The sequence below is a fragment of the Marmota flaviventris genome, chromosome 15, assembly GCF_047511675.1.
Source record: "Marmota flaviventris isolate mMarFla1 chromosome 15, mMarFla1.hap1, whole genome shotgun sequence".
Lineage (NCBI taxonomy): Eukaryota > Metazoa > Chordata > Mammalia > Rodentia > Sciuridae > Marmota > Marmota flaviventris.
This window is the reverse complement of record NC_092512.1, coordinates 31,134,923-31,162,836: the sequence shown is the minus strand read 5'-3', so window position 1 is coordinate 31,162,836 and position 27,914 is coordinate 31,134,923. Positions and strand designations below refer to the sequence as shown.

At 34.1% G+C, this 27,914-nt stretch overlaps 2 protein-coding genes across 11 annotated transcripts in view; one reads left to right on the top strand and one right to left on the bottom strand.

Annotated features, from left to right (window-relative positions):
- The window catches only part of Oxr1 (oxidation resistance 1), a 327,871-nt gene extending 318,372 nt beyond the window's left edge, over positions 1-9,499 (top strand). For 9 of the 10 annotated variants that reach the window (XM_071602183.1, XM_071602182.1, XM_071602184.1 and 6 more), the window contains 3 exons: positions 1,809-1,904; positions 2,947-3,020; positions 7,592-9,499. In XM_071602183.1, the coding sequence (XP_071458284.1) occupies positions 1,809-1,904; positions 2,947-3,020; positions 7,592-7,727 (306 nt within the window). In that variant the 3' untranslated portion in view covers positions 7,728-9,499. Of the gene's footprint in view, positions 1-1,808; positions 1,905-2,946; positions 3,021-7,591 lie in introns of those variants that run through there. The other variant, XR_011704670.1, reaches the window with a different exon arrangement.
- A 7,039-nt stretch (positions 9,500-16,538) lies between these two features.
- Positions 16,539-23,426, bottom strand: Abra (actin binding Rho activating protein). The gene is made up of 2 exons (XM_027952879.2): positions 22,774-23,426; positions 16,539-17,016 (listed from the first exon to the last, which is right to left on the bottom strand). Exons 1-2 carry the CDS (start codon positions 23,424-23,426, stop codon positions 16,539-16,541), a joined length of 1,131 nt encoding a protein of 376 aa, XP_027808680.2.
- Between the last annotated feature and the right edge of the window lie 4,488 nt (positions 23,427-27,914).

Here is a 27,914-nt window from a genome sequence, read left to right as displayed (position 1 = left end):
TTAAAACACACATAGCAATATCAAATATTACATAGATGTATATGAATGGGAAGTTTGTTTTTCAAAGAGATTGAGATGTGGTATAAAAGAACATTTAATTATACCAATATCACTAATGCTGAACAAAATATAAGTATAGTAAGAACCCAAGAAAGGTGAAAAGTGTTTACAATAAGAGTTGTCCATATTTGGGAAGGAGCTAAGAATGAGGTTCATGCAAAGAGTATGAATTGACAAAGTCCTGAAGCAAGGGTAGAGTTTTTAAGAGTTTAGGATAATTTTGTGAGAGTAATAGTAAAAACAAAATCACAGATAAAAGAGAGAAACATTGCTTTATTCCTAAGTTCATTGGTTTTTTAACTCAGGAAAGCCCTGGGGTAAACATTGGTTTATTCCTGATATAGTAAGTTCAGGCTTTTTACCAGCATTGGAAAATAATGAAAAGGTAAAATGCAATATTAATTAAAACAAAACACTGGTACTACTAAAATCTTTCCTACATTTATTCCGTGCCAGATACTTGTCTGATCATACATTATGTTGTTTAATCATTAAAGTCCTATGAGATTAATACTGTTATCCTTTTCTAGTGTTAGCTTGTGCCCATCTTAGTCCATATACATGAACTACATGCATTGGTTGCACACATAATATTAAATTAAAAAACATACTTAGTAAAGAGTAACTCATGCCAGGTACAGAGGTACATGCATGTAATCCCAGTGATTTATGTTGCTGAGGCAGGAGGATTGCAAGCCCAAGGCTATCCTGGGCAATTTAGGATGCACTGTCTCAAAACAAAACAAGGGAGGATGCTGGGAATGTGGCTTATTTGGTGGCATACCCCTGGGTTCAATCTCCAGTAAAATGCACACACACACTCGCACAGTAACTTTCTCATGATTCCAATTATAGAAAGTTCATAAATGAGCAAAATGAATCTGTGGTGGTGTCAGGCTAGCGTTGTCCTTCATGAAGGTGGAGCTGGTAATGAGAAGGCAAAGGAGAGCTTCTAAAGTGCCTTTCATATTCTGTGTCTTGGTTTGAATGAACACGATATGGTACTTTGCCTTGTAATAATTCTAAATTGAGCTGCACATTTTTATATCTGCATATAAAATAACCTTTCAATCAGGGAGTCTTAAAAATTAAGACTGACAGTAAAGATAAAATATCAAGAGAGACGATAATTCTAGAGTTTATCTGTCAGACTTTCTACACTTCCATTTTATGTTGTGGATTCTTAAACCTAGAGCACTGAAATTACTTGTCCCAGTATATATGTATGTATGTATTCTTTTATTAAGGCATCTACTGTGTATCTTATACTGTGCAAGGCCATGGATTAAAGGGCCAAACTGTTCAGATCAAAGCCTGCCTTTATGGAGTTTTCTGTCTAATACTTCCTTAGTTGTAGAATGTTTACCTATACTGAAGAATTTTTTCTTTCCTAAGTACTGTGATCCCACAGCAACTTATTGTCCTTATTACATATGTTGTTCTTAGAAGTCCTCCTGAAATTTATTATTAATCCTTTTTAACACTGCTTGTTTAAAATAAATACTATGAGATTTCAAAACAAGAAGGGAACTTTTCTTCATAAGAAAGCCAATACATTTTTGTACTTGATGAGAATGTGAATTGTATAATAACTGATCCTTTTTCCTTTCTTAAGTACAAGGAGATAAAAACTATTCCAGATTCCAGTTTTATTTTTATGTTTTAGTTGAACATTTATGATAAAGGGTAATGCTTAATGAAACAAACTAATAGTCATATCATTGAACATGTCTTTTTTTTATCCTTAGGTTTTTGGTGCATTAGCATCTGAGCCATTTAAAGTAAGTGATGGTTTTTATGGTACTGGAGAGACCTTTGTTTTTACATTCTGTCCAGAGTTTGAGGTAAGGACAATTTCTCCCATATTCTGTTTATATAAAAAGATGACATAATGGGGAAAATCATACTCACTAACATTCAGGTTCAACATATCAAATCTTCCCTAAGAGATGAAATTATATTTAATATTGAGGAAAGGAATCTACATAATTGATTTTTAAAAAGGGTGGTATTTAAGAATTGTAATGAACAAAAGAGGAAGGATTTGATAATACAACAGAAGTTCTCCAAAAACTCGTGTACTTGCCTCACCAGATTAATCAGTGCTTTCCATTCTTTCCACAAAATATATCAATTAATGTAATTAACTGAAAGCCTGTAGTTGTTACAAATGTTCTAAGCTTCAGTTGTGCTTAGTTTCAGATCCTTTTATGCTATTGTTACCTGATAACTACAGTAATGTGATTAATTAAATAATATGTAACTGAAAATATGAGTGTTAAAGTTTTATTGAAAACTATAATGAATACTTTTGAAAAATATAGTAAGGGTAAAGTACTAGAAATTGATGTTATTAGGTTTAGGTAAAACAGCCATAAAAGAAGAAAGTACTTAAGAATATTAATGTCTAGTTTTCTCCTCAGGTCTCTCAAATGTTTTTAAGTTCTCACTGCTCTTTAGAGAAATAGAAACTCAAAATCAGGAATATACATCATGACTATGCTTAATAAAAGAACGATGAACAGCAACCTATACCCAAAGAAAAAACCTTAGTCGTCCAGCATCAATTAGTATACTTATGTTTAATGTTATAAGTTAATATTAGAGAGAGAAGTAGGTGAAGGGATGAAATTATATTTAATATTGAGGAAAGGAATCTATCTACATAATTGGTTTTTTAAAAGGGTAAAATTATGTAATTTGAAATTATGTTGTAAACACTGAAACTGAAAGTACCAGATCCTTTTTTTGCCAAGCTTTTTGTGTAGCTTTTGTTCCTGTTACTATCAGTTCAGACTTTGTTAACTCTTTTTGAATTTTAGAGAATTGTTTATTTATCATTTTTATCTACATATTCAAAGCTTTTTTTTTTTCTTGTTTATGTAGGTCTTTAAGTGGACAGGAGATAATATGTTTTTTATCAAAGGAGACATGGATTCACTAGCTTTTGGTGGTGGAGGGTAAGCCTCTTGAACTTTTCACCATAAGATTTTGGAAGAAAGCTTTAAAATGCATTTGGATTAATTTTTTTAAAAAACAGTTATCTTTGGAAAATATTAATATTAGAATCCAAACATATGTTATGGCAAAGAAAGTATATTTATAAAAAAGGCACTCAAGTATAGTATTTGAAACTTTGTTAGCTTGTTTCTTTATTTTAAAATGCAGTTTAGATGATTCTCTTTGAATTTAAACTTCTGTTTTTCTTTTTTTTTTTTTTTGAGTATAGTGACTCTTTGATATTTAAAAGGCACCTATCTATCTCAATAACTTAGAAGTTATCAATTATTCAAATAAACATGTTGGTATGTTTCTCCCAATGTATAGAGCAAGCTCAATAGTTTTCTTGTTATGTTTTTCTGGAGATTATTTGGATTCATGTTTTAGACAATAATAGAAATGTTTTTTCCTGCAAAAAAATTTTAGTGACTCGCCTAAGTTCTCACCATTTTTCTTATTCTTTAATAGTCTGAGTCAGTCTTTTTGATTTTTTTGACATAACAAGCATTGTAAGGAACTTTTGTTTTCTTATTCTAATATCCCAACATCATTCAGTCATTTATGTATTATTTAGAGTTATCCTCCTCTGCTACCTCATAGCCTAAACTCACATCATGCTTAACAAGCATCACTTTCTTCCATTGTTATTTCTTTTTATCCTTCAGCCTCTGACATAAGGCTTGCTAAATAATTCCTAGATTTGTAAAAGTGTTACATGATTGTAGCTCACAATTAAGGACATGTAGTAATAACTCATTCAGGCCACAGAATCTTATTAGCCTTCAAAATATCATCCTTGTGATTTTAACAAATTTTCTTACAACTTCTTTCTATAAACAGATTTTTAGAAGACATGATTACAATGATTAAAAAGTAACCATGGTTATTGTAGCTTTCTTAGTTATTTTTAGTTTGTTGGACTCAACATATGTTTACTCAATCCAATTACACATTTTTGGTATGGGGAAAGTGTCATTTCAGCCTTCCCCCAAATGGTTATCTCAACATATAATTCTTTTAGCTCTGCAAGAAGTTATCACAGTCAAGTATTACAATTTCAAGTTGTTATGGGTGCCTTTGAAAATAATATATGCGGTGTCATTAGGTGTCTACTGGAACAAGATCTTGATTAGGAAACATGATTTGACCAAACTAACCATCAGATCATTTGATAATGAGCCAACCTTCCCATCTTATGTTCAGAAAACAGAAACTATAGGGACTTAGTATTCTAGAATTCAAAGCAGGCATCGCCCATCTTAATCCATTTGCTATTCCAAAATACCTGAAGCTGGTATTTATAAGAGGTTTATTTATCTCAAAGATGTGGAGTCTGAAGTTTGAGATTTGAACAACTCATCGGTTGGCCTTTGGTGAGTGTTCTCTTAGCTGCATCACATCTAGTAGTGATGTCACTAGAGGTATTCAGGGTCCAGGCTTGCTCTAACAACTTGTTTTCATAGGAACTGAGGTCCATGAAAACTGCTTAGGGTAGTACCCCGCCACAAGGACTTGGCCACCTTCTGCTGTGTCCCACCTGTTAAATGTTTCATTACTCTCAACATGACCATGCTGAGGAATAGGCATCTGGTACATGGATATTTGGGGAACAGTCTCAAACCGTATCATTTTCAAAAAATTGAAATCATGATGATGTGGGCTTAATGTAGATTTTAGCATCAGATCTGATTCAGATAGAGTTGCAGCATATACTTTATGTGAGACATTGAGCAAACTCCTTAACATTCTAAACTTTCCTCAGTTGTAAATTAGAGGTTAAATCAACTTTATAAGGGATTGTGAGGAAAAGATATTCTATAATTTTAGCATAGTATCTACCACATAATAGGTCCTTAACAAATGATAGACACCTTTACTCATTTTCTTCTGCCAATAACCACCTTTTCCCATCTGGTACCATGGCAAGAGTTCTTCCTGGGTTCTTGTAATATCATCGTATACATAAGTTACATGACATTAGTTAAGGATTTAGAAGACTTTTTTGTTCCTTCCACTTTCTTAGCCACTCTATTTTCAGAAAGTCATGGATCATCTTTGAAAGCATTGCTAATATAAAAATACACTTTCTATGTGTTTCACCTAGAATAGATCTATAACCCTTTTGAATACATTTACCTAAATATTTAGAAGTGAAAACATTTACCTAAATATTTAGAAGTCACAGATACATTTGAAATGCTGATGAAAGCCATGGAACTGGTAGTCCTTAAATAATTATACAAATCATGTTTTTCATCTCATTGAAAATAATCGACAAAATCTTAAAAACTTCTAGTTAGAAGCTTCAGAAAATTCATGCTACTTTGGGATAGATAATAAAGCTTATTGCAGAAGTAATGCCACTTATGAGTGGCTATGAGTGGCTTTGAAGTCACTTTTGAGGTAGTTCTTAGATCCAGTCAACTGAAATTTCAGCTAAATGTCTAATCTTTGTGTAAAAAAACACAAACAACACCCAAAAAAAAAAAAAAGAAAGAAAGGAAAAAAAAAACACATACTGTGTGCCATGACACATACCTATAAATGACTGATAATACTGATGCAGGGGTATCACAAGTTTGAGCTCAGCCTGTGCAACTTAGGAGATCCTCTGTCAAAAAAAAAAAAAAAAAAAATTTAAAAGTCTAGGGATGTAGCTCAGTGGTAGAGCAATCCCTACTACTGTAAATTAATACTAATGATGGTAATAATAAAAGATCCTTTTATATTTAACAAGTTTAACAAGGAAATAATGAGCTTTTATATTCTGCTAACAGATTGGTTATGGTTAGCTATCCCTACTTAGAAGACATATGGATTCAGATATCACTTAAAGTATATTAATACTATTAGTGACTCTAGAAGATTATTGCTATAAGACAGTGAATTTTTTGATTCAAATAGTTTCTAATTTATCTTCATTTTTTATAGTCATTTTCTGTGACTCATGATATATGCACATAGAAAGTTGCAAATATATATCAAAGAAGAATTCAGATTTGACCTTAAGAATCATGGTTTTCTCATGGAGCATCCATTTAGGGGACCATCTATTTTTATAATGCTTTCAAATTATGGACTTCTCCAGACTGGCATGATTTCAGGGACATGTGTCATAGCAAAGTATTGTTTTTATTTGTAGAGAAGGTTCATTAAGTCATTACTGTTTATGCCATTGCAGTTTTTTTTTTTTTTTTTTTTTTTTTTCTGTACTGTCAGCTATCCTTTTGAATGATAATGGATGATCTCCTAGTGGCCACATTGTTGAGTCTTTTCTGTTTGGTTCTAAAAAGAGTTGGTAGCTTACATTCTACATGGTCAGTGTAGCCACTCTTCTTTGCTTATTCAGAAATATATCTCTATGCCTAGAATATCTGATTCATAATGTTAACTCTCTGATATTTTTGATTACAGAGTATAAATAAATAAATCTTTTTTTCTTCCAAAATAGTGTTAAGAAATCTACTTTTATATATGATGCTGTATAACTTCTGTTGGCAATCCTAAAGGTTAGAAGTTATATCTATTAAACTTTTAGACCTTAGTGGGTCTTTAGAAATTATCTAATCTGCTTTTTTAATGATTTTTATATAATCATTATCCCAGAGAAGTTAAGTAACTTAAACCCAATTTCACATAGATAGTAGCCCATAAGTCTACAGACTACTTTTTTTTTCTTTTTTCACTGAAATATAATTACCCATATTTTTAAAACTCTTATTCTCCTCTGGCTCAGTTCTACTGGCTTGATATCTGAGGTAAATTTTATTATGTTAATAATTACTCTTTGTCCCCCTCTCCTCTTCTGTTAAGTAGAAAAAAGTTCTCCATAGGGTAGAAAGAAGTCTTTTTATAACCTGTTTTTTCTCCTTCTGGGAGATATACTATAATTAGATAAATTGGATCTTATCTATATTTTAGTTCCTATTATATCTGACTTCTGGCTTGGTCCCTTTACTTAATAAAGAATCTCAGCATCCTATCTTTATCCATTTAAAGTCTTTTCAAACTGAGCCCTTTAGCTAACTACTTCCTACCCAAACAATCAAAATTTATTTCATGGAGTTTAGCATGTTAGACAAAAATACTGATTTCTCTTACTGATAATCTACTTTTGACAGCAATTCTTCTGACTTACATCAAAGAAATATAAGCTTTATTCACCAGTCCTTTAACATTAACACTATCTTTTATATTAGATGATACAGAGTTTCATAACTTTTTGTATTGTAAAAAATATTGAAACCATATAACAAAGAGAAACTAATAATACTAAGTGAAGAATGACAAAGTGACACCTGTCTGAAATATAATTCTATAGGAGTTAATTTTAGGGGACTCATTTCATTGATCTAGATAATAATAAGTGATGTTATAGTGGCACATGAACAAAAAGTTTCCTATGTCAGTATTATAAAGGATAGGATAGGGTTTGGAAAAACTAACAATTTTAGAATTGTTGGATATTGAATTGAATTATTTTAAAATTTAGTGCATGAATATTAAAATTTTTTATTTTTGTATATTGCAGAGGAGAATTTGCCCTTTGGCTTGATGGAGATCTCTACCATGGAAGAAGCCATTCTTGTAAAACATTTGGGAATCATACACTTTCTAAGAAGGAAGATTTCTTTATCCAAGACATTGAAATCTGGGCTTTTGAATAAATACAGTGCTGTCTGTCTTAGCAGGATAATGGCCCAAACCTGACATGGACAAGCATTATTTGGAATGTTCAAGAAGCAATACAATGTAACATGTCACTCATGCTTTAAAATTAGTCTCTATCACCATTTATTACAGCTATAAGTTTAGAGTTGATTTTTCAAATCATGTTTCTGTCCCAGAGTTCCCTAAGTTTAGACAATGGCCTGGGTCCATGTTGTATAATAACCTGAGTTCGTCAGAATTTTGCCAGCATTTAGATCATAGTCACTACCTTATTTTCAGGTCATGTTATCTCAGTCTTCAAATAGGATGGTGCTCTTTTGTTGAATCTTTTTTTTTTTTTTTTTTAACTGTATTGTTTCTTTTACTAGAGCAGTCAAATTGGGACATTGAGGAAATGAAGTCTAAATACTTTTGTATCTATTAGTTTGGAAAAAGTGATATTTGGACCTGCTCATCTTATTTTTATGGAGGAGAAACTACAAGCCAATATAATACATACTTCACAGACCACTGAGTTCTAGTTTAGATTCACACTACAATATTCTCTTTATTAATTTTTCGAGTATTCTCAATTTCATTTTAAGGAAATGAAATTTGAGGAGAATTCTGATTGTAATAGAATCACAGTGCACATGATCTGCAGGTTTGGGCACATAGTTTCCTCATTGAATTGAATTATCAGATACAGAGTTATACATTGACAAAGGAGAATGAGAACTTAATGTTTCTATTGGATTTACTATATTAAGCAAGAAATTATACTCTTTACATATTTGTAGCTTAAATAGGGCATTATTATAAGTGCAAAAACTATGAAACAATTGCATATTTCTTCAACATATTGTGTCAGTTATTATACTGTTTTATAATTTTGTTGTTTTAGCCTTGTTGCATACCAAAAACATAGTTTTTTTTTTCTGTTCAAAAGGAAAAACAATCTTGTAGTTTTTATTTTTTGTGACATATGTTATTAATTACCATTAGCATTTGCTCTTATAAAAGGGCATTGATTATAGTAGACACTATTGTAACTCAGTAGACTTGGTGAATATGCAAACATACTGTCAAGTGACCTCAAAAAAGAAAAAAAAAAAAAGAATAGAATACACTAGTAGTTCTTATCCTCTTTTGTAGGAAACCAATAATAAGCCATTGTGGCAATAATTCATCAGCAAATTTCAGAGCTTCATGTTATGCAAAAAAAAAAATCCTGCTGTTATTCATGTGACAGTGACTTTGTGCTGAAATTTCAGCTATTCCAGATAAACATTGTATATCTTGTAAATTAATGTTTAAAGGTAGTTTTGTTCATATAGAAAGTGTTGATTGCCAGATTGCTTCTAGCACTTTAAATTATTCTAAAAATGAATTATAAGCCAAATATGTTGGCTTAAGTAGTTTTAGTTGTATAACAATTATATTTAGTTCTTTAAAAGTTTATTATATAGAGAAAGCATAATGCTAATCAAAAAGAAAATCTGGTGTTCTATCATAATATGCTGTTGACAAATATTAATAGAAACACAGGGCATCATTTCCTTGTCTATATAAAGCTCTATCATTATAAGTTAGTATCAGTATATAGATTAAATGTTTACAAAGTAGGGAATTGTAAATAAATATATCAGTTTTTTTCCCCCTTTTGGTCTTCCACAGCAGTATTATTGTCTTTGTGGAGTTGACTACTCATAAAATAAATCCTGTAATGGATTTCAAGTACAAGTTCATAGTGGCGTATACCAAATAAAATTAAATATATAAATACAAACTTGAGTTTGGATTTATTGAATAATCAAGTTATTTTCACATCTGAGAAATCTTTTAATTAAGCATATTTTATTTATCTTTTATTTTTAAAAAGATGCTTCTAATAATTTTATTGATGTTGCTGGTGGTAGTGGTGTTAATAGTGTTGGAAAGATATATTCAACTAGATGTAGCACTACAGTTTTAGAAAATGGAGATAGAAGGCACTTGACACATGGAAAAGATATCATTTGATATTTTTGAGATATGTTTTCATTTTTTTGGTGGAGAAACATAACAAAAATAAGCCTCTCATGTTATAAAGAGCTATGTTGTCCACAACACCAAAAAATTTCAATCTTTTTTCACATCTCACAGGAACAACTAAGAATGTGAGTAGAGGAATGAAAGACATGGTTACATGTTTAAATTTGTACTTTAGGAATAATCTCTGTGAAAAATAGATTCATAGAGGGAAGAAATAGGAAGCAAACAATAATGAGTTTGTTGTAAAATTCAGAGAAAAATGATGATGTCAGAATAAGAATAATAGTATAATGGTGATAAAGGAGGCACGGATTTGAAAGAGATTTGGGAATTAGGATTATCAAGAGTTAGATATTGATTTCATGTCAGAGAAAATGAGAATAAGCGTAGTTCTCTGGATTTAAACACAGAAACTCAAGTGCATTATTCATCTTGTTATGGTCAGTGTACATAGGAGAAATAATCTGCTACAAAATTACATTAGTTATGGACTCTCACATGGAGAATCAATTTGCAGATGGCATTTAATATTCCATTCTAAGAGAGAAAACATTATACAAATGAACAACATACAAGTAGATGTGGATTTATATCTATGTATGAAATGCCTTGGCAGATTATAGGTCACATCAAAAAGAAGAGGGTCCTTGAAATAAATTTTGGTACTATAGTAAGTGACAGGCAGAAGAGAAGTCTCTAAACTCAAGAAGTTAAAAGAACAACAAATTTAACATAAAGAAAATAGAGGGTGAGCCAAAATAAAAATATAAGCAGAAATCTAAAAATTAAAAGCAAATGTCAAATTTATTTTATTTTCATATAATTCAGTTGATTTAAAAGTTCATTTCTCATAGTGTACATTAAAATTTTGAATAATTTTTAAAAATTTACAAATCTTCAAGAAAATAATAAAATTTTACATATCAAAAATGACAGGAAGAAAAACCAAAATAAATGGTTCTTGCGAAGAAATTAAAAGGAGACATCACTACAGACCTTAAGAGATAGTATAAACATTTCTTGTGTCATTAAACTTGGCAATGTAGGGAACATTTAGAAAATGTGGAAAAAAAGAAATTATGACACCTGATCCAAGAAGAAATAAATTTTTAATTAAAGAATTTAAATCTGCTAATTTTTTAAAAACTCACCTTCTTAACAAAAATCCCAGCCCCAGATAGTTCCACTGGGTAATTTTTCTAGATAATTAAAGAAAAAATAGTGTCATTCGTAGGTTTTCCAACATATTGAGGAAACACCATTTCTCAAATTGCTTTTTGAAGTTAGCATGACCTCAAAGTCAAAACCCTACAACATTCACACAAAAATTATAGGAGGATCTGTTAAGAGCATACATGCAAATTTTTAAATAATCATGTCAAGTCCAGCAATATATAAAAAAGCAATACTTAATAACCAAATTATTCTAGAAAAGAGTAGTTAGTTAACATTTTTTCATTTGGGACCATTTACCACATTACAAAAAAAGAAAAAAAAATCCATAATATCCTTGTAAAGTCCAGAAAAAGCATTTGATTAAGTTCAATACTTACCTGTTTCTATGATTAAAAAAAAACAAAAACAAATAGCCAACAAGCGAAGAAGGGAATTTTGCTCAATCTGCTTAAAACAACAAAACAGAAAATACCTTTGAAAAAATGTACAGGAAGTGTACTTAATGATGAATTATTGAAACCTTCCTCTCTTGAGATAGGAAACCAGACAATAACAACCACTACATGGCTTCTATTCAGCATTGTTCTAGAAATTCTAACTGGTGCAATAGATCAAGAAAGAAAAAAAAATACATAGGACAGGAAGAAAGACATTTAAATGTCATTGAATAAGGTATGGTTATTGACCGAAAATTCTAAAGAGATCAAACTATTGGAATTAGTTGATTTATCAATGGCACTGATTATAAGCTTGATACTCAAAAATTGGAACGAAAAAATCCATTTTTATATACAAAGAAGTAGAAAATGTAAAGTATTACTATTTTGTAGTAACACTGAAAATATCAGCTAAATATCCAAAAAAAATGAACATCTGTGTAGGAAGGATATACCATATTTATGATGACAGAGAACACTGAAAGATGTCAGTTCTGTAAAAATCAATATTGATAAGTGAAAAATCTTAACCTTATTTTTGTGAAAATTAAGCTATTCTAGAATGTATGTGGAAATGTAAAGGCTAAGAGTAAGGCAACATTGAAGAACAAGTGTGTGACATTTCCATATTAAAAAGCTTGAGTAAGACAGGTACTATTAGAAGTCTGATTTTTTTTTTAAGCTAATAATACTACTGCCCAGTAAAGGGAATATTTTTTTCTTTTTTTTTTCTTAGAGAGAGAGAGAGAGAGAGAGAGAGTTTTATAATATTTATTTTTTAGTTTTTGGCGGACACAACATCTTTGTATGTGGTGCTGAGGATCGAACCCGGGCCACATGCATGCCAGGCGAGCGCACTACCGCTTGAGCCACATCCCCAGCCCCGGGAATATTTTTTTCAGTAAATGGTGCTACATTAATTGGATATCTGTTTGGAATAGAAAAACTTAATTCACCACAAATAAGAATTACAGATTGTATGTTTAATTGTAAAAAGTAAATCAATAAAGCTGTTTTAAAAAGAGGAAAATATCTTCATAACCTTAGGATAGGCTTAAATTAAATTAAAGCACTAAGGATCAGAGGAGAAAAAAAGATGGTGTAAAGGAGAAAACATGGTATAACATTAAAATTTTTAAGCACTTTATCAAAAGGCATTGTTTAAAGTGAAAAGACAACCAACAAGTATAAGGTTTTTGTAATAAGTCTAATAACTCATTCACAATATAGAAATGACTACAAATCAAAAGACCTCAGCAAAGGAAAAGTCACAGGACTTTAATACATTGTGTCCTATCATCCTACGTGGAATTGAACAGTTGGGACTTAATGGTTAACCCAAGACTATTAAAGCAGTCAATAAAAGCTTTATTAAAGGAGAATGTGAGATCACATTTAGAAAATTTTTTGTGCTACATTTACTAAAACTAAGCATGTTCATACCTTTGACTAGAAAATTTTAATTCCTGAATAGTATGCACCCATAGTAATGTATATATTTGTTCACCCAGATATATGTAAAATATTTAGAAGCTCCCAAATAAAGCTCTACAAACAGATGTGTTCTGAGAAGTGTATCTCTCCTCTCAATTATACCCATCCCTTCAGGAAATTGATTTATTTCTGCTTATACTATTTTCAAACTATATAAACATTTATAAATATACAATCCAGTGTGCATATATTTTTATAACTTTATTATTTTTTTATGTGGAGCTGAGGATTCAATCCAGTGCCTCACACGTGCTAGGCAAGTGCTCTACCACTGAGCAACAACCCCAGCCCTGTGTGCATATATTTGTTTACAAATACATATACACTATTCCTGTGTCTAATAAGGAAAAGAAGGAACTCGGGTTCAGAAATGAAAAAGCAGAAGGCAAACCAAGAGAATGTGGCCTCATTTTGTCAGTGGTAGGAAGAAAAAAAACCCTAAGCTCTGAACTTCCTTGTGTTCTAAGTGGGCAGAGCCACAAGAAGGTGAACTTTGAAATCAGGAGTCAGAAAACTTCCAAGTTATGAAAGTTTAGAGCAATAAAATATTTGGATGGAGGTCCAAACAGGGTGAAGAAGTATGTATCAAAAGTACAAAATCCTTTGACCATTGGAAAGTTTTGAAAAGGGAAATCCTGAAAATTGCTTAATTAATTAAACTGTTATTGGGAATTTAGAAATATCTGTGATAATTATTTCGTGTGTTTGGGTGACTGTAAAAAATACTCATAAGAATTTCCATTAGCATGTGTGATTAGTTTTGGGTTTTTTGTTTGTTTGTTTTTGGGTTTTTTTGTCAAATTGTCCTAAGTTTTCCAACTGAATTTCTCCTATCATGGAGTTTTTAGAATAATAATCATTTGGTTGATGAAAAAACATTTTTTTAAATTCCAAGTCAAGAAACAGTGTTAGGACAGATGACCTAAAGTATCCAGATAACAATAATAAAGAAAAAAATCTACAAACCATGAGCTACTTTTTGTGTCACAAACACTGAAGAAGATAGCTATCCTCACAAGCTGCTTGTCAGTCTAAGCCTATTATGTGTCAGGCATTTTTATTCAAGAAAACTCACTTCTGACTTGAGAGCCAGACTTTATCCATAGGTCTGAGTGATTGTCAGCTCTCTTAAGAAGAGGACTTCTACATCATCCTCAAATTCAAACAAATCAAACTAAATAATCTGTGTCAGTGACTGCTTAAGCTGTTTTTGTTCAGAGTTGAATATGAGGGAACACTTGAAGTCTGGTCTCAGTATTCTATAATACTAGGAGTAACCTCAGTTACACCCTGAAATTTTATTGTATTTCAAACACAAGAAAGTGATATTGTGGGATATAATCTAAAATAGTATATAACAAGAAAAATAAGAAAACGTTTTGTCCTTTAGCCAATTGGCTTTGAAATTTTGACATAGATTTCACTGTTGTAACAGAAGTGTGTTTCTTATATAAAATTGTATTTAGAAATATTAGTCATTAATTTGTATCTTCATAAATCTAGTATGCAAACAAAAATATACATATTATTTTCTTCTGTAAGAAGATATTGGAACTTTCAGTTTGACAGAAAAACACATGAAAACAAAGGTAATTCTTAAGATAGGTTTAAAATAAAATACAGATTAATAAACTTATGAATGCCTTTTAGTTCGAGGAATAATATGAAATTAACTTTTGTATATAATGCCAAAATGCATTTTAGTAACTTTTTTATTGAATTCATTAATTATAATATGACATTTTACTCAATTTGTGTTTAGTATTTTGTAAACACATTAAATTAAGGAGAAAAATTGACAACCAACAGGCTAATGTCAAATAATTTTCTCCTTATCATCACATTTACTATGCCTTTTTAAAAACCTTTGCCGAACTGATATTGCTATTTTTAGACTTCTAGGTATTTCATTAAATTATCTTTGTAGAGAATGGGGAAAACTAAAATTTTTTAAACTGATTATTAATTCACCAATGAGACTAAGATTCTTCTACACTGAACATTCTACTTCATAGAATGTCCTGTATTTTGCTTCATTGTACTTTGACATAAATGACACCTTCTTTATCAGATCTGAGACCACCAGCCACCATGATTTCTGTTTTTATTTGATGTTTTACTCAGCTTTTTCATTGCTTCCAAAAGACATCACAAGAGCAATTTTAGAGGAGGGAAATTTTCTTTCAAAGGTCTCAGTCCATAGACAGTGGACTTCATTGCTCTGGGCCCCAGGTAAGGCAGGACGTCACCGTGTGGGGGAAGCCATCAGTGAAATGCATGAGGATCTTCTCGGCATGGTAGCCTGGGAGATATGGGCCAGGCATTGGGAACTTTCTGTGGCTCTCCCACAGCAATAGATTGCCCAATGCACGTGACCTTTTCCTCTGCTCTGCTAGGAAGGTTCACATAGTAGCTCCAGAGATGGGCATAACCTGCTAGGAACTGAACAGCCCACTTTTAACCTTTTTTTGGAGAACATTCTATAGAATCTCATGTTTCCCTATATAAATAAAGCAGGTGGGGACTTCATTTTGTCCAGAAGCTCAATCTCTCTGATCAGTTTGTCCATCTGCCCCCCACTTTTGAAACTACTTTCTGTATTCTGTGGTTTTTACGCAGTTCAATTTTTCCTAGCTTTTATTTCTCAGCCAGCCCATTCCACCAAGGGGAACCCCATTCCCACCACTGGGGTGAGATGTGGGCAGGAATGGTGGAAGGGTGCGGAAGAGGAAAGCAGCTCAGTTGGAAAAGCAGGGGAGAGTTCTGCTCACCAGGGACAAAATATATACCCAAAGTCATGCCCCCACCCCCAGTGCTTGTCTCCTCTAGCCACACCCTACCTGCCTACACTTACCACACAGTTAATCCATTCAAATGGAATAGTGCACTGATTAGGGTAAAGCTCTTGTAACCAGTTGTTTCACCTCAACTTTTTTTGCATTGTTTCACACCTGAGCTTTTGGGGGACATCTTCATAGCTAAACCATAACATGCAAATTGCATGTCACACAGAAGGAAAAAGAAGCCTATTAGAATCTCAGCCCTCAGAGGAACTTGAACATCTAATTGACAACAATTTGTACCCATTTCATAAGTGATGCTATGATTAAAAACAAAATAAGTCTAGTTTCTTGGAAAATTTTAGTTTAACACAATGGAATTTTTTCTTGAAAATTGACATTGACATTGTAATATGTTCTGCTGATGTTTTCCTGAAGTCGGGATTCTTCCTAGAGCTGATATTTAAAAATCTATAAATAATATCTGCAGTGAATAGCCTAATATTTTTGCCTTAAAAGATAGAGGGGCTGGGGTTGTGGCTCAGAATTGAAGCACTTGCCCAGAATGTGTGGGGCACTGGGTTCTATCCCCAGGACCACATTTAAAAAAAATAGGTATTGTGTCCACCTACAACTAAATAAAATATTTAAAAAAGATAAGTGGAATTTCAAATGTTAATAATAGTAGTATATTAATAACATTCTCTACATGCTTTCTAAGATGCTTTGTGTGCTTTCTCAAAAGCTTCAAGCTTCTTCAACAGAAGTAGAGCCCAAAAGTCGTTTATGTAAAAATGTTTTAATATTTACAGACTTATTACAGAGCAGTTTGTGTTTTAATATTTAGTGCATTAGCATTTTGTAGTAAGACAGGAGAGGGTCAAGTTTGATTTTTATTCTTGAAGGCTCACTCAAGTAGAGTGATCACAACATGGTCATCCCGACCTTGCCATAACATCTCTCCTTCAAAGTGCACCAGTCCGTGTTTCCTGGCACGCATGAGAATGCCCACTACTTTATCTGAAATACGAACATATCTGTCAAAGAGTTCTCCAAAAGTAACCTGAATCTTGCCATCATGTCTGTGGCGAGCCATTGTGCGGATGACGAAGCACAGCTCCATAATTTCTCTGTAGATATGCTCCTCGGCTCGCTTGGCCCTTTCAGCAGTTTTGGTTCCCTCTTTGGGACGGCCATAGCCCTCGTCTCCTTTGTGCAGGCGAGTGGACATGGCTAGCTCGTAGTCAAATTCTTCACTGAAAGGGTTGAGCTTCTGGGATTGTACGTGTTCATCAGCCCACTGTTGCCATCTCCCTTTCAAATTGTCCACCTGGCTGTATTTCCGATGGGCCTTGCAGTTGAGTTGCTCTGTAAATCTGTTTGCCCTGAAGGAGAGAGAGGATGAAGAATGAATGTACTGGTAATTTGGGATGGAGTTGTAGCTTAATGGTAGAATGTTTGCCTAGCACGTGTAAGGCACTGGGTTTAAACCTCAGCACTTTAAATAAATAAGTAAATAAATGTATTGTGTCCATCTAATACTAAAAATGTCTTTCAAAATTATATACTGATAATTTAGCACTCAAGTGTTGCTTTCCATTTGTTCTCCCATGCATCTGCATCTTAATGTGAGTCTTTATAGATTTTTCATTATAAAAGACATATAAATGCATCACAAAAAATTAGAACTGAAAAACAAAAGGTACACCCCCACTATCATTATTATTTTGATGTGTGTTCTAGATTATTTTGGTATAAATAATAGTATATTTAAAACTACTGTGATAGGAAGTGCTATTTCAAGAAGCAACTATCATACAAAATTAATGCAAATTTTATTGTCTCATGTTAGTAACATTTCAGAAGTAGAAACAAATTATACTGGAGAATCTATGTATAGGGTCTCTAAATCAATTATTTTCCAAAGATAATCTTTATACCACCCACACATACATTGCAATATCCAGTTATGAATAGATTTTCATATTTGGATTTTTAATGAGAACATATATACATGATATTTACAAACTTTAAGTATAGGTTGTACAATCAGAAAACACTGGCTAGCAACAATAATATTTATTGAACACTATACTAGCATTCTTCTAAATACTTTTTATTAATTTTCTCCACAACCATTCCATCAGATAAATACCACTATTCCCACTTCACAGATGAGGAAACAGTCCAGAGACATTCACTTCTTAAAGTTACAGAAATATTAAGTCGTAGAACCAGAATTTGAACCACAGTTGAGCTGGTGGCAGAGCCTGCATATAACTAATAGGAAATACTGCCTGAATGAGTTGTGGATACAGGATCCAAGCACAAGACTGAAGATGCAGTTGATGTTCTTTCTACCTATAATGATGCCACTCAATGAGCAGGTACAGTGTCTAATAAATGAGTTGTAAGACTTCCCTGACACTTCTGTATCTGCACCCTGTTAGACTTCTTTCTCCAGGTCTTTTTGCATGCAATAGTAAAACAGAGATTTGTACCTGTCAACCTCACAGGTGATCCACATTTCCTTCTCCCCCAGCTCATGCCCTGATGCATTGCGATTGGAGAGTAGTGCTGAAATTATTTGTGTGAATGGCATGCCTGAGCTATCTGAACCCTCACAACTTGCTATTCAAAACCAGATACAGATCACACTTAGATGTCCCTTGCTATTCAAACTCATTTCATAAAATCTGCTCAGGAGGAGTTCAGGAGGCAAAATATGAGTTACTGAATCACATTATTAATTTTCTTCTGAGGATTTTCAAGTCTCTTCCCTGGCAGTAAGCTTCAGCCTCAATTATGATATGAGATTTGGGTTTGGCCAAGATGGCCTTAAGCTATTTATGAAGACTCTGTCATTTATTTTTGTGATACCAAGAAGACAATGGCCTTTTTGCTCCTTTGAAAATGGGGTAAAGAGTCCAGCCAGGTGCAAACAGATGCAGTAAGGGAGGAATGCCTAGGTACATTAACATCGCTTTCAAAAGGGGAATGACATCCACTAGATGGCGACCTTTCATTAATTCTCATGCCCTATTCCAGCTACATCTTGCATTATTACAGTAGAATGGAATTGGTGCTTCATTGCATGAGCCATATGGAGAAAAGTGTGCCAGAATTAATTGGAAAAAAAAGCAGAATACAAAAACTATATGCATTAATACAACTTTATAAAATCCTTTACATGTGAAAAAGTGCTAGAAGCTATACCACATTGGAGCAGAATGGATTTCTGTCAGTCTGGCTAGTCCTCACCATCACCTGCCACACTATACACTGTCCCTGTTTAGATGCCCACAGCATGCAGAACTTGGTCTCGTTATTAAAGGAGAGCAAGCCCCTTGTCCTCTTGGAGCCACAGTGATCAATGACAGGCATAGTCTTCGAAACCAGCACAGAGCCATCTTGGCAAAACCCAAATCTCACGCCTACTTCATTTTAGAGCATGAAAAAAGACCTGAAATACCTCAGAAGAAAGTTAATAGTGGAATCCATTAACTCATACTTTGTCTCCTGAGCACCAACTGTAGTTTGGTCCTATAGTATAAAAGTAATACATCCTACATTTATAGAACATCAGGGCATTGTGACAATCCTTCTGTTCTTTATTATAATTATTAGAATAGCTACTGGGCACTGCTTTAGGTATCTTCTGGATATTCAATAATGAAACAAACAGAAAAGAAAGAAAACAAAAAGAAAATCACTAAGAGACCCTCATGAAAATAATCTAATACAAATTTCAGTAAATGACACAATTGCCACTCTAAAACATATACACCAGGGTAAAGAATTCAGTAGCATATGCACAAATGAAATTATTTATGTTGGTATACAGATAACTTTTTTCTTTTTCTTAAAATTCTCTCTCACTGGTATTATATTGATTTTGTAGTTTAAAGAAATTTCCAAGAAAAGAAATTCAGAAAATTATAAGAAGAGAAATTTAAAGAAACTACAAAATCTAAAGAAATTAAATTTAAAGAAATTGCCCTCCAGAGGTAATTTGTTTATGTCATACAGGCCTCTGATTCTTTGATGTAGTGTTCTTCTGATTTTAATTAGGAATTTAGATTCCCTGAGTGTTGAAACTAAATGTCACTGGTTATAAGGGTTGGAGTTGACATGGTAATAAATCTAAATAGAAGAGAGACATTTATCTTTTAAAAGAAAACACTTTCTCAACCTTGCTACATTGTCGAATTTTTATTTCCAATAATAGAAGGAAAAGGAAACAAAAGAAGTTTGATCCTACAACTAACAATTAGAAAATAAGGCTATTTTAAAAATTAGGAGGAAACCTATCTTAATGGGTAATTTTCTCAGTCTATAAACATTATTGTTTTATATTTCTAATTTTTAAAAGTTTGAGAATATGAGGTTTAAATTAGGATTTTTTTTCCTTCAGTGCTAGATATAGATCCCAGAGCCTTTCACATGCTGTACCACTGAGTTACTACCCCAGCCTCTGGGCATTAGGAAGCCTCATACCCTGAATATTTTCTTGGTCAATGAATTTAACAATGAATGCCAGATTATCCTATTTTTTTTTTATTTTCAGCTGAAAAATGGTTTACATGGAGCTTTAGAAAGACAATCTAGTATAAATTAAAAGAAAACAAAAAACCATTCAAAGACTAGTATTGTCACCTATTTTAGGAGATCAATATTGAATCCATATCCACTTCCTCAGTTTCTTTATTATCAGTAAACAAATTTTCTTGTAACTAATTAAAAAAAATTCTGCTGGATGTGGTGGTACATGTCTATAAATCCCCGAAGCTTGGGAGGCTGAGGCAAGACGCTGTCAAGTTCAAAGTCAGCCTCAGCAAGTTAGAGAGACCCTGAGAAATTTAGTGAGACCCTGTTTCATAATTAAAAGGGGTGGGGATGTGGCTCAGTGGTTAAGCATACCCCTAGGTTCAATCTCTGTTATGAAAATAAATAAATAATGGCCATTCTGCATTTTTTTAAAGTAACTAATTCTACCAGATATTGCAAGCAATCTGTCTTGGAAATCTAGCTTCATTCACTGAAAACAATTTTGCAAAGAATTTTATATCTGTCAACGGTAAACATGACATTAGTTCAGTGCTGCTAATGTGAAGGGGCCTTGTTGCAGTAAGGTGAGAATATGGAAATGCATTTTTCCCTAATTCTGTCATTTTGGAGTAATAGTTATATGGGTAAGTTATTAAATATGTAATGGAATAACATAGAATACAAAAGAAGTTTGATCCTATAACTAACAATATCTAAAAGGTATATTTCAAGCTTACCCATTCTCTGACAGATGCCCTTCAACAGCATCCCAGCCTTGAAATATCATGGAGCCTACAGGTGAGTTTTCTGGTCTGTCTGGGAAGTGCTTGAAGGTGACCCCTCCCCACAGATCCTAAAGGAAGCATTTCTCCTAGTGCCAAGGCGCCCTTCACTGTGAGTTCAGTAAAGAACATCTGCCACACTTTCCATCCTTGCAGAGAAGTGCTGGGGAGAGTTTGTTCCTCTGTGTATGAGTTAGCGTCCCTGGAGGAAGTGTTGCTAATTTGATTAAGGGGAGCATGACTTCAATAGGGCCCCCTTTATCAGAAACAAAATGATTGCATCCAAAAGGCAATATGATCATTTCTGATCATCCATGTTCTTTTCTCTGTTGTCTTGTCAACAGTTTTGAGACCTAAGCTGTGATTCTCTTTGCAAATTGGTAACTGCCCCCAGAGTACCAAGGGAAGAGTTCCCTCCCTGCTCTAGAACTGAGGGCAGGCAGTAGGAGGTCAAGTGTCTACTTCTGATGTCCTTCTACCTGGTTGCACAAAAATTCTACACATTTGGAGTTACTAGGATTCCATTGATGAAGTTGATACTGATCTCTACTGGGAGAGTAAGTCCAGCATAGTGATTAAGAATACAAGCTCTGGATCAAGCTTTCTAACTCTCTAATTACCTAGTCTTGTGACTTGGATATTTCTTGACATTTGTGTATATCCATTCATTTATCTATAAAATGGCACCTAACATGCAACACCTGCTGCTTTTACCAAACACAACTGGGAAGAAAGAGTGGATGATTGGTGCTTTATTTATACACCTTTATGAGAGAGGACCCAATTTATTTTGCTAAAGGAACTAGAACAAGTCATATATAATCAAAAGATTCTTTTTAGAATAAGGCATAAAATATAAATAATTTTCATAGTAAAATCCTAGTTAGCAAAACCACTCCATGGAACATCATGTGGTAATGATTTACCACCAAGAACTCTTTCTACTTAAGCAACCATGACAAAATTTTTGCTCTGTTGTCACTTATGGGGAGAGGGTAGTACCTACAATGAAAAATAGAAAAACATGCCCTTTGATACAGACATAATAATGGCACTTTCAGTTTTAAGTAATATTGGAGTCTCCTCAGGCCAAAAAAAAAAAAAAAATCCCATTGGACTTCTGCTGAAATTGCCAAGCACAGCTAGGATTACCTTTGGCCTTAAGAGCTGCTGTTGAAGGTCTCCTTCTGGTACCCTGTGTACTCTGAGACTGGGGAAAGGAACTGAAGAAGGGAAGAAGGAAGTTTACTACCCTTCTTGCAACCAAAACCAAAACACCACAGAGAGTCAAACTCCTAGCACCTCAAAGGGTTGGGATCACCAAGTCTGAGCTCCTGCAATATAATGGGTACAACTTACTAAAGAGCTCCCCTGAATCCATTGTTTTTCATAGTTAATATAAAAATAACTCAATAAAATATGAATTATCACATCTATTATTTTTTAAATGAGAACACAGAAACTCAACATTGTCTAAGAAACCATGAGTCAAATCTAATTGTCTCTTGTTCAGCACTTCTATATTTCTCACTGAGAAAGTGCCATATGCATGCCTGATTTCAGGAACACAGAAAAGGATCCTAATGCCACTTCCCACTTTCAGTCGAGAATAGTGCATGGACCCAAATGTCCATGTCTGAGGTTGGCACTGTCCTTTCAGCCCAGTGACACGCCTTCCCTATAGTACTCACTACCCGCCCAGTCTTCCAGATTCTTACTAACTCTAGTAGTGCTTCCCTGGCTTTCTGGATTCCTGGAGATGATGCCTGATCATTAGAGATCCTGGTACAGTGGTAGGAGACATTCACTTACTGGGAGGGCATGGGGCGTTTGATCCTGACAACAGCCACCTGCTCTGCATCCTGCTCGGGCCTTTCCCCTGTCTCCCCTCCGTAGCCGCTGTCCTCTGTGTCTATGCTGTCACTCTTCCACTTGGGCTCTTCCTGTTCCATCACTTTCCAGCCTTTGGTCAGTTCAGATACCAGGTTGGCGCATTTTCTCCTCCGTGTCGGGGAGTCTTGTCTGTGGAGCCTCCTGTCGATGTCATCCTCTGGCTGTCCGGGTTCAGGCACGCCACTGTCATTCTCGTACCTGTGGCTAAGGGAGCTCATGTCTCCTCCTCTCTCATAAGCTTTGCTGACAACTGTTTTAGTCACCTCTTTCCTTTTGATATGGGAGACCTCCGTGGCTTCATCTCCATGTCCCTCTGGCTTTGGGGATGGAAACTTTGGGGCACCCTGAGCTTTCTGGTGGGGGATAGGGTCTATTGCTGGTTTAGGAGCTTGGGGTGGGTCCCGGGTCCCTCCAGGAAGCCAGCCTGCAGGCTCCTGGGCCTGCCTGGTACTGTTCTCATTCGCCCACTGCTGCCAACCTCGGGCCAAGTTGATGACCAGGGTGGCTGTGCGTACCTTCCGGAGGGCACTCTTGGCTGGGCCCTCAGCCCTTTCCTTTTCTCCTGGTGCCATGCTACCTGTCTCTTCTGTGCTGGGAGCCTGTGTACTGGCTGAAATGAGTGTGGTCCAGTGAAGGGCCTGGGATTTAAATAGAAGCAGGGTGTGCAGTGGGAAGGAGAATGTGGTGATGGTGGAAACTATGCAAAGCATTTCTTGCCAAGATGTGGTGCCTTTGCCCTGATGGTGTTCTTTTTTTAAACCCTGACAGCTCTGGTTTCATCACAGCAGAGGGAAATCTCTGCTGGAAAAGGACAGTGCTCACTCCCTTTCTTCTCTGGGTGCCAGAGTAGAAATTACTAGATCAAATCATGTGCACAACTTTATGTTTTCCTTGACCTTAAAATATGATCCTACCATTTATAAGCGCATACAATATGTGCACAAATTGTGCCGGGAACATTACAGTTTTGTTCTCATGTACACCTCAGCAGCCCTCAATACAGCTGTCATCTAGTCCCATTTTATAGTTGAGTAAAATGAAATCTAAGTTCCCACTGCTAATAATATCTGAGATTCAAACCCAGATCCATCTAGTTCAACCCTGTTTTTTCATTCTGTTATCCAAGATGCTAAGTTGCGTTTTTCTTTTTCTTTCAACTCCTTTAGAAAGAGAACTTAGAAGATCAACTGATCCAACTTTTACTTTCTAAATAAGAAAATCGAATCCCAGATAACAGGGAGACCAAGGTCTACTCAGTTAAAGACCGATTATTTTCTAATTTGGGGTTTTACTCAAAGTATCGACAAGTCATATTAATACATAAGACAATCACAATTTCAGTCTAATCATCTCAAGAATTAAAAGACCTGCACACATGTCGCAGTTTAGAAATTATTGCTAGAATAAATATTTGCAAATAATTTGTTTAAAGAGAATATTTAAAAACAAAATAAATATTAATATTATCAGAAGTACACATACCCTTCCTATTTTGTTTTGAATAGCACAAACTTTGTTAGCAGGCCTTTAGGTTTTTGTAGGCAAATTATTTTTCTCAGTCCTCAGAACAGAGACTGAATATTTTTATAAATATTTATAATATTTTTATAATATTTATAATATTTTTTAAAGGATTGTAAAGATAGGTCACTTGTATAGAAAAGAACCATCTAGGCAATATATTAAACCAGATAAAAATGCACAGGGCTCAGCACTGAATAATTTCTTAAAGACAAGTAAGGGATGTTTTTAAACTTCAAGAGTTCTATAGGCCTTAAACTATATACTTTTCACTGATCTTGACATGCAGTTCACCTCCTAACTAAACAGCTGTCTGAAAGTATTGTAATAAGTATAAAAGTTAATTACTTCTGATGGTGAAACATGTTTATTTGGGGGGAGAAAGTTGATGTTAGTTTCTCATCATGTCAGTTATTTATGTCCTAGGATTTAAACAATTTGGGAAATGATTTAATACTCTGTCTAGAAATCTGTCAGACGTGTTCAGACTTCAGCAACATCAGATAATTTTTGCTAAAAGCCAACAATGTCCAGACAGAATCCTTCTTAATTAATTAAGAGAGAATTGGATCACCAGAAAAGAAAACTTTTGCAAACAAAGATTTCAATCTGAGTCTGAAATTTCTGGCGTTTCATCCTGGAATATAGATTCACCAAAGACTATTTGGTTCTTGTCAGATTTCCTTCTTCCCATTAGAAGACCTTGGAAAGAATGGGCTGCCTCTGAGATTCCCTCAAGCTTAGCCAAGGATCAGGCTAATTTACACCTTCCAGGGCGGGTTTCTGCTTCCCTGCACACACCTGCTACAGGTTCAGTCCTGATTAAGGGAGAAGAAATGGAGATGGCAAAATGTTAACAGTCTTTCACATATTAATAGGCATTACAGTCAGCTGCCTGGGGTTTGGGATTGTCAGCAGATGGTCTTGGCGGGAAAAAAAAAAAATGAAGCTTCTAAAAGATGCTGATCATTCCTTCTGAGATTCAGACTCCATGGCAACTGGGGTTCTTCATTCACACTTGTATAGAAGAGAATGTAAAATCCTTTGCTCCTCATTCTACTTTGGACATTCCTTCCCTAAAACAAGGTCTGTATGCTACCTGTCATGCATTTTTGATTACTGTAAAATATTTTGTTCTCATTCTCAGTCAGTCTAGATCCAGACTCTTAGGAGTTCCATGTTCTTCTACTTTTATGTGGTATAAAAGAACCCGAAGCAAAATCTCCAAGAAGATGTAATGAGAGCTTTACAATGGGCGTTTCCTATGAAGCCTTAAGATCTGAAATTGTTGGTGAAGATGCATGCCTGATTAGTGAAGTGTGAAATGCATCAGAAGTGTGAAAGTATTTTGAAAAACAAAATTAGCTATCATTCAATCATATGAATAGCACTTGAAAGAAAGAGAACTCCATATTGTCTCTTTCAAAGATACTGAGAAATCAAATAGAGCCAACCTTCAGACCTAGCTGGGTGAGCTTCCTAGAGACTTGAGAAAACTACATTTGCTCATAGCTGCTGTTTCTCTTACTAAAAATAAATGTTTATTTAATGTTTACAACATGATGTCGTGGGATACATAGACAGTAAAATGGTTATAATGGTGAAGCAAAGTAACATCTATCATCTTACATAACTTTTTTTCTTCCACAAGAGGAGCTAAAATCTACTTAACAAAATTCCCCAGTATGATTTAAAAAAAAAAAAAAAGAAAACAACAACAACTATAGTCCTCTAGACCTGTTAATCTCACTTACCTCCTACTTTGTAGTTTTTGAACTAATTCTCCCCATTTCCCATTTCCTCCCCAACTCTGCTTCTGCTAACCACTATTTTATTTGCTGGGTATATTTGAAGACTCTTCCTCCTCCTCTCCTCTTCTTCCTCTTTCTCTCCACATCTAAGTCTGAACATAAAATATTTTTTCTTTCTTTGTCTGACTTGTTAGCATAATTGTCCTGTAGGTCTGTATTGTGTCAAATGGCTGGATCTCAATCTTTTTAAGGTTACTATTCTCGTGTGTGTGTGTGTGTGTGTGTGTGTGTGTGTGTATACCACTGTTTGTTGCTTTATACATTCACTCATTTCTCCATGGGTGGATGTTCAGGTTGTTTCCAAATCTTGGCTATTATGGATAATGCTGCAGTAAATACAGGAGTGCAGTTACTTTATGGGATGGACAAAAGGTATATACCTTTTGGTATATACCCACAAGAATGCATGCTAGGGTCACTTGGTTCATTCCATTTTTAATTTCCTTAGAAACTTCCATGATATTTTCTATAGTGGCTATACCAATATACATTCCTACCAACAGTGTACAACGGTTTCCTTTTCTCTTTACACTCAATAACATTTATTTCTTGTCTTTCTTAATAATGATCCTAACAGGTACAAGGTGATAATAGTGGTTTTACTTTGTATTTCTCTCTTTTTAAATATTTTTATTAGTTGTTGATGTACTTTTTATTTAACTTATTTATATGTGGTGCTGAGAATAGAACCCAGTGCCTCACACATGCTAGGCAAGTGCTCTACCACTGATCCATGATCCCAGCTCTTACTTTGCATTTCTTAGGTATTAGTGAAGTTAAACATTTTTTCATATCCTTATTGGTCATTTTTATGTCTTCCTTAAATAAAGGTCCATTTGAGTTCTTTATTTATTTTCAATTCAGGTTAGTTCTTCTTCTGATTTTTAGTTGTAAGTGTTCTTTATAAACTTTGGATATTAACTCCTCAAATATGTGGTTTGCAAATACTTTCCCCAGTCCACAGGATGCTTTTTCATTTTGTTGTTAATTTTGCTGCACAGATGCTTTTTTAGTTTAATATTTTTAGTTAAAAAAAAATTTCCCCTAACAATTTCCCCTTCTCCATGTATCCAAACAACAAACTATGATATTCTAACCCCTGAGCCAATGTTTATTCTGAATCCTAGTTGCCAAACTCGTCACACTTACTTGAATTAGAGTTAAACCAGTAGAGTACCCATTTGTTATTTTTGGTCAACTAGTATCTATCCTCTACCTCACTATTATTCTACTAGTCTTACCAGCTGTCAGTTTAATTGAAAACAAATTCCTTAAATGAAGAGCTCTAATAATATAAATATTACCTTGGTCTTGTAAACCAAAATGAAGACTTAAATCTTCTGAGAGCAATTTTCAGGGAAGAAATAACAAATTCCACCTTCAATTCCCAAAGCTGATATTACTAACTTAAACCACTCCCTGTATCAACACTCTACCAGTTCCCCCAAATTTGATTTTTATGTGATTATTGATTATTCAGCTATAAACACAATAGCTCCTATGTAAATCGTGCATTAATTCTCGACCCCATAAAATAACGTACAACCACAATAATCCTTAATAGTACATAGTACATTACATGTTTAATCAACATTAATACATGAGAAACAAAATATCTCAATTTTATTATATTTAGAAATTTATTTTATATCCTTGCTGAGGCCAATGCTCAGGTTTCCACCTATGTTTTCTTCTAGGAGTTTTAATGGTTTCAGATCTTACACTTAG